The sequence below is a fragment of the Carassius auratus genome, unplaced genomic scaffold (assembly GCF_003368295.1).
Source record: "Carassius auratus strain Wakin unplaced genomic scaffold, ASM336829v1 scaf_tig00020362, whole genome shotgun sequence".
Taxonomy (NCBI): domain Eukaryota; kingdom Metazoa; phylum Chordata; class Actinopteri; order Cypriniformes; family Cyprinidae; genus Carassius; species Carassius auratus.
The window spans coordinates 24,515-32,514 of record NW_020525022.1 but is presented as its reverse complement, the minus strand read 5'-3'; the positions used below and the strand labels follow the sequence as shown (position 1 = coordinate 32,514).

The 8,000-nt window shown below is 38.4% G+C and overlaps 1 protein-coding gene across 1 annotated transcript; it reads right to left on the bottom strand.

Moving 5' to 3' along the window:
* Nucleotides 1–4,317: 4,317 nt before the first annotated feature.
* On the bottom strand, nt 4,318–7,093 carry LOC113076395 (connective tissue growth factor-like). The gene is made up of 5 exons (XM_026249043.1): nt 6,823–7,093; nt 6,377–6,593; nt 6,033–6,284; nt 5,615–5,826; nt 4,318–5,497 (listed from the first exon to the last, which is right to left on the bottom strand). The coding sequence occupies exons 1-5, from the start codon at nt 6,880–6,882 to the stop codon at nt 5,201–5,203; spliced, it is 1,038 nt and encodes a 345-aa protein (XP_026104828.1). The 5' UTR covers nt 6,883–7,093; the 3' UTR covers nt 4,318–5,200.
* Between the last annotated feature and the right edge of the window lie 907 nt (nt 7,094–8,000).

Genomic DNA, 8,000 nt, shown 5'->3' with positions numbered 1-8,000 from the left:
TAAAGACATATATTTGATAATTTCCTCCATTCTTTGGGAATCAAACCCATGACATTGGCATTTGGAGAACAAGACAAAATATTGAGTAGGAAATGATGTGTGTGTTTACAGGAAAAAGTAAACCCGTACTGTGAGCTAACCATGGGCGCGCAGTGTTACTCGTCCCGCCATCAGCCTGACACGCTCAACCCCAAATGGAACTTCAAACTGCCACTTTTTCATCAAAGACCTGTATCAGGACGTCCTGTGCCTCACCATCTTTGAGAGGGACCAGTTCTCTCCCGACGGTGGGATTCTACCTGATGGCACTGCACACACAAAATACACATACACAAAAACATGTATTTTTTAATAGGATTGTTCTTTCAATACAGATTTTCTTGGTCGTACTGAAGTTCTATAGCGACAATAAAGAAGGATCAAGAAGGTAAAGGTCCAATGGTACAGCGTCTTCTGCTTCATGAAGTTCCAACTGGAGAGGTCAAAGTGCGGCTTGACCTGCAGCTCTATGATCAAACACCTCACCTGTGAACTTCACATCTGATTCATTAGCACTCCATAATTAACCAGATCATTTAATAGAAGTTTATGAGTGTTCATTTTTAAAAGTATATTGGAATGACTCTGTACATCTTTGAAAAAGTTAACTACTTAAAGGGATAGTTCACCCAAAAATGAAAATAATGTAATTAATGACTCACCCTCATGTTGTTCCAAACCCATGAGACCTCCATTCATCTTCAGAACACAGTTTAAAATATTTTAGATTTAGTCCAAGAGCTTTAAGTCCCTCCATTGTAACTGTGTGTACGGTCTACTGTCCATGTCCAGAAAGGTAAGAAAAACATCATCAAAGTAGTCGATGTGACATCAGAGGGTAGGTTAGATTTTGCTGAAGCATCGAAAATACATGTTGGTCCAAAAATAGCAAAAACTACGACTTTATTCAGCATTGTCTTCTCTTCCTGGTCTGTTATGAGCGAGTTCACTGTAGTGATGTCCTGTTCGCGAACGAATCATTCGATTTAACCTGTTCTTCTTAGTGAATTGGTTAAACCAGTTCACCAAATCGAACTGAATCGTTTTAAAACGGTTCTTGTCTCCAGTAAGCATTAATCCACAAATGACTCAAGCTGTTAACTTGTTTAATGTGGCTGACACTCCCTCTGAGTTCAAACAAACCAATATCTCGGAGTAATGCATGTACTCAAACAGTACACTGACTGAACTGCTGTGAAGAGAGAACTGAAGATGAACACCGAGCCGAGCCAGATAACGAACGACAGATTGACTCATTCTCAAGTCAAGAACCAGTTGTATCACTTTTTGGATCACCAGTAGTGATGGGAAGTTAGGTTCTTTTCCTTGAACCAGTTCTTCCGGACAGCTCGATTCAATAAACCAGTTGAATAAAACAGTTCACTGGTTCTTTTGCGCTCGACGTAATGACGTCATTGGTGATGATTGCACTTCATTCAAGTCTTCTGTTTACCCACACTCATTACATTAGCAGAAAATCAGTTCAGAATCAATCACCAAAAGACTCAGTTTTCGGTTCAGACACGCTGTGTGTCATTCTGCTTCATTCTGAATCACACATGCGCAGTATCATCAGCTCCTTGGTTCTCGAATTGGACGCGTCACAACACTGCAGTGAACTCGCTCACAACAGACCCAGAAGAGAAGACAATGCTGAATAAAGTTGTAGTTTTTGTTATTTTTGGACCAAAATTTATTTTTGATGCTTCAACAAATTCTAAAAGACCCTCTGATGTCACATGGACTACTCTGATGATGTTTTTCTTACCTTTCTGGACATGGACAGTAGACCGTACACACAGCTTCAATAGAGGCACTGAGAGCTCTTGGACTAAATCTAAAATATTGTAAACTGTGTTCCGAAGATGAACGGAGGTCTTACGGGTTTGGAACAACATGAGGGTGAGTTATTAATGACATTATTTTCATTTTTGGCTGAACTATCCCTTTAACAGATGTTTACATGCAGTAAAATATTTACTCTCACACATGCTTGAAGTTCTATAATGGGGATTATTGGGTAATAACTTAATGATTCGGTTGGGATAGGAACTGGTTTGAAATTTGTACATTTTTAAAAGTGCATTAGTAATCTAAACATATTGATTAAACATAGACATAACTGATTTTATTTTAGTTTACTGCCTTAAATCTGAACACATTATGTACTGTAACTTCCTATGTATGAATAGGTTCAAAAGATGTCACTCAAATTGCTGAAATTCAGTAATTTGTAGATTCCACTATGCCAATCATACTTGAGCTTCCTGTAGCTGTTCCTAGAGCCTTAGTGCATGTTTAATCACTTTATTATTAAATACTGAAACACTTTAAAAGACACTGTAATATATTTAATTATATAATGAACATATGATATATAATGTTATCTGAAATTGTGTGATGGAACACAAATTGTGCTTTAAATTCCTTATTGTACAAATTTAGGGAAGATTTATAAACGCTTTAAGAATGTATAATATGGCTTATGGTTTCCAATGATGATTCTAATAACAGCGTTTGGCTTTATGAACAGACTGGATCTGGATATTGCACATTTGATTTGATGATGATGGATTTTGAAAGTTTGTGTGGTGTTTTTTGTTGTTATTTTTTTTAATGCATAATTGAAGTAATTGACAAATTATGGGCTTGAGTTCAAATCATATACTGTACACCAAAGACAAAAATAAAAACAGAATGTTTACGATTCTTATCTTAAAATAACAGTTTACTGCTTTTTGTTTGTTTTGATATTTTAATCTTTTTTTCTTTTTAATTCACAAAAAAAAAAAAAAAAAAAAAAAAAAAAACTACTCAAAATCAAAAACATTTTCATAAAAAGTGGGACCCCAAAAGATTCTTCAGTGAACTATTGTTAATTGTTAATTTATTTTCTTCAGGATCTTCAGATAAGTATGGCCCCCTATAAATGGCCTTTCTTGTGGCATTGGGGTCACCGTATAACTAATTAGATAAGAAAGAAGAAATTAATGTACTTTAGATACAGATTTCCAAATATTAATGTAATTAACTATGGTGAGCAAATAACTGGCTTTGATAATATTCTATAGTAAATGCACATGTAACACATTACAAATGCAAAATACATTTGTGCCCTGCAAAGCCACAAAATCATCAACATGGTGTTAATAGATTTTTAAAGTTGTTCTGGAGATTTATACAGTATTTTAAATTCTAAATGTAATATTCTACGGCATGAACAAATATCAACCAGCGAGACAAGACACGAAATTTAATTTTAAAATGTTAAGACAAAGGTAGGCTACAACTACACAACCCATGAAACTTTGCAAATGATGTAATAACAAAATTGTATAAAACTTGTTTTATGAACATAATAAGTAGCCTATAAATGCTAAATGTTTGCAATACTGTATTATTTCTATTGTTGACTCCTCTAGATTGAATGTACTCTCTGTTTGGTCGTTTTTTTTTAACACCAAATTAGTTTAGAAATTAGAAATCAATCTACAGTCCACAGCCTCTGAATATAAATATTTCACTACCACAGTCGATGCACTAGATGGCGCTTATTGTATATAACTTTAGTGGTTTTCACAGAACAAATCCAGTGTGTGTCGTACCAAAGTCTCTGGTCGTACTCAATCGGAAAAAATGATTGATCAATAGCTCAAGCAATTAATTCGTTTTTATTTTTATTTTTATTAATATTCAAAAAAGTCTAACAGATATTTTATCTGTGCAATGTCTAAATTGGTTGTCCTTATTCTCCTAATCATTAATGGGTGTTTTTTTTAATAAAAAAATATTGCCTAAATAATTTATCATTCATTCACCTCAGAAATAATGTCATAGACCTACTGCTCTCCCCTACACAAAAGTATTATTATTATTTTTAAGTGAAAAGTATCATATTTGTATTATTTGAATACATAATCCTGAAAAAAGGCTATAAGCTATAAAAACATTTTACACGATTATTGTTTTACTTTATTTTTGATCAAACAAACACAGGTTAGCTTAAGAGTTTTCTTTCAAAAACATAAAAATGCTATATATACAGAACATCAGTTGTAAATGTATATCAGTAGTATCAGTGTGTGGTCTTGAGTTTGATGGACCGCACACAATGCAACTGTGTGGTCTGCAGTGGTGATGTAAAAATGGCATTGACGCAAGTATGAGCATGAGAGGCCTTTGTGGAAACATGGTGTTCATGTGGGATTTACATCAGGGTTTATGTACATATACCAACAGAAGAGGCTCGGGGTGAAAATGACTCAAACAATGACGATGTTTATATAAAAATATAATATTTTATTTATAACTACAAAAGTGAAAACGTAACTTTTTGGTCACACTTCTCAATAAAATATTGGACAAACTGTAAGAAGAACAGTCAAGTCAGCACATGGAGCTATTATTTAAACTTGGTGAAGCAAGAAAATAAGCAAGACATCAAATGCTTTGAATTTAAATTAACTTAAGATGTACAAAATATGTACATTATTTACAGCTTTCAAAAAATAGATACTGTAATAAAAATAGAATGAAGCTACAATTCATCCAGTCTTTTTGACAGGGGTACTGACGCTCTCCCATCAGGAGGGGCCAGACAGTCGAAGTCAAACACTCAGTGCTATATTAACCTTCATAGTTCTTGGCCAAACTTCATGTCTTGTTTCAGCTCAATCAAAATCTGAGCTGACAAAATCAACTAAATATAAGAGCACATCAGTTTCTCTGTCTCTTTCTTCTGCCTTCTATCGGCTTGGTGAGGCGATTAGCTTCAAGGGCTAAAAGCTGCCTTCCGGTTTCTTACTATTTTTCTCAGAATCTGAATCTACCCACCACAGTTTGGGGGAGGGGCTTGGCATCATCTGCCAATCAGTGACATTGGGCGTCACAGAGTCGGACTATTAGTGCAGTAATGTTTTTTATGGGGCGTCCGAACAGAGCCCGGTCATTTTACAATCCCCACCCCCTAACCTTAGACATCCACCATGACAAATGTAGTCCATGTACAAAATACATACACTCAAAAAAAATAATGTAAAATGAAAGCAAAAAACCATAAAAAGACAAACAATTACTTGTGCTGAGATATGAGATGGATATCTGCTAGATTCAAGTGGACAGTCACTGCATGGAACTCCTTGGCGTTGCTGTCACTGTCTCCTTACGCCATGTCACCGACCATCTTCTTGTAATACATGGACTCAAAGACGTCGTTCTCCCCGGGGCAGTTGTAGTGGCATGCGCAGGTCTTGATGAACATCATCTGCTTCTTCATGACTTGGCCGTCTGGGCACTTGAACTCCATGGGCAAGGTGGCGGTTCTGTGAGGTGTGCAGCAGCGTCCATCCGTGCAAACGCCACAGAACTTGGGCCGGTAAGACTTGGTGGTGCTGCAGCCAGAAATCTCAAACTTCATGGGTTTTGAGACTCGTGGTGTGCGGATACACTTCTTCCCTTTCTGTAAAAGCATAAAATGAAAAGTTAGCCATCAAGTTCTGTGACGTCATCATTATGCATCAGTGGAACCAAGAGTGAGCCGTGCTGTGATTGGTTTGGAAGGTAGGTTGCTGCTTACCCTGATTTTCTCCTCTAGGTGTGAATCGCAGGGGCGAACCATACAGAGGCGGGACTGCTTCTCAAGACGGCACTCGCGGTTGTCATTGGTGACACGAGTAGAGATTCCCAAGCCGCAGGTCTTTGAGCATGCACTCCATTCTGTGGTCTGAACCAGGCAGTTCTCTCTCATCATGGAGGGATCGGGCCCGTATGTCTCCTCCTCTCTGTAAGCTACAAAATAAGACAAAATTGTTACTTAACACATTCTTTAGATCTGCATGATGTCATCCAAATATTCATATCATTACATCATTGCACTGGAATTCATTCCAACCTCCTTAATGGAGACCATTACTGTGTCTGAATATGTATGACTCACTGAATCACCACTGTGACAGTTCTGACTCAGAGAACAGTCGAGGTCAAAGAATGCTCACCTGCCAAAGCTGGTCCCACAAAGGTATTCTGTTGAGGGGAGTCACACACCCACTCCTCACAGCACTTCCCTGGGACCTTCACCCTGCGGGGCATCGGGCAGTCAGGGCTGGGGAGCCTAATATCCATTCCACACAGGGGCACGCAACCTACAGCGCCGTCTAGACACGTGCACTGGTATTTACAACTGCTCTGGAAGGACTCTCCGCTGCGATACACCATTCCACTGAACACGCAAGTGGCACCTTCTCTTGCTGTGGGATGGGGAAAGAAAATGGTTTACAACTCTGACTCAACTCAACAACTATAGATTCAGTGTCTGTATGTCAACAGTCAATATCCTTACCTGTGCAGACTCCAATACGACGGTTGCTTGGGGAGCCGTAGTCACAGTAAAGGCCTTTGTGGGGGTCACAAACGTCTCGCTCTGTGCAAAGTTCGCCCAGTTGCTTGGCACACACCCGGCAGCACCCACAAGTGTCCGGCACCAGGCTCACACCGGGCGAACACTGGGGTGGTACATCAGGACATTGGCATTGTCCACTGCACTCCTGAGCCGTAGCCTGAGGAATATAACACATGCTCTGTTAGACTTTGTACATTTGCTCAACACTGACCTTAAAAGATATCTTTCAAAGGGTTAAAATGTGGCATTTTATGAGGTATTTGTGTCTGGCGGCAAAAGATTAAAGTTATAGCCTGATCTTGCTAATCATTAATAGTCTGGATTTCTACATGCATTTAAACAAGAGAGTGGTCTCTTTCTCATAATAGTGCATTTAAAGGACTTACCCATCCACAGAAAGTCAGGCACAGCAAAGCAAGCACTCTTCGATTCATTCCAGAAAACATGATGACCACTTCTTTCCAATCTCTTTAAAAAAAATGCAGTCTCCTCTTCAGATTTGATCAAGTTGATCTCGTTGTGTAGTCTTTGAATCCAGTTCCTCTTGATCGTGTCGAGTGAAAGCTAGAATTTAGCTTCGGTATGAAGGTTAGGCTGAGCAGTGTCGAGCGACTGTTGCTTCTCTCTGGAGGACGTCGAGTGTTCTGATTCTTCAGCAGCAGCTGAGCTACCTTTATACACACCACATTGCGGTGGGCTGCCTCTACCTCAATGGAACGCTGGATAAACATGGGCATTCCTGGCATTCTTTCCTAGTTTCCTGCCCCCTCCACTCTCCACTCCCCTCTCCCCGTCCACTAGACCTGCACCCACTGCCATCCAACATTCCTGGGCTGTCACACAGCAAAATAAAAGTGCAGTCTCTAGCATTACCTTGCAGTGCTTGGTTGGAGTTTATGCAATTTGTCTTAGAGATAGATGTGTGCATGCTTGTTCTCTAAATAACTGATGATTGACAGTTGATGATAATGAAGTGGCCATTATGCAGTTAAAGGACGGTAGACCCTTAAATGAACATCATTATTTAAGTCTGGTAATTATTTACTCATCTTTATGTCTTTCCAAATCTTCAAATCTGATTTTTAATATATTGTCTATACAATGAAAAGACATCACTGACTTTCATTTTAAAAGCAGATCTTAAATATATTGGTTCCAGAGAAGAACAAAATCTCTTGTGGCACAGCTTTAATGTCTTGGTGGATTATTTGATTTAACGTGTATACTGTATGTAAGCATGCTTTAAAAAAAAAGGCTAAACCTATATGTTGAAAATATTAATTCTTAATTCTAGATTTATTATTATTATTAGACTTGCATCTTGCATAAGTTTTTTTCTGGCTCTAGATTCTGGATTCAGGTGTGGTATGATTCTATTTTGCTCCTTCAGACAGCAGACAGAAGGGCAGCAGGAAAGTGGCTAGACTGAAGTGTTTGAATATTTTCTTTTATAAAAATAAAAAAGAAGGATCCACAGACTCCCCTCCACACTATTATGAATCGGAGGACTGCCTCTTGCCAGCTGGCGAATCGGAAATGAAAAACTCCCAAAGAAGAAATGGGA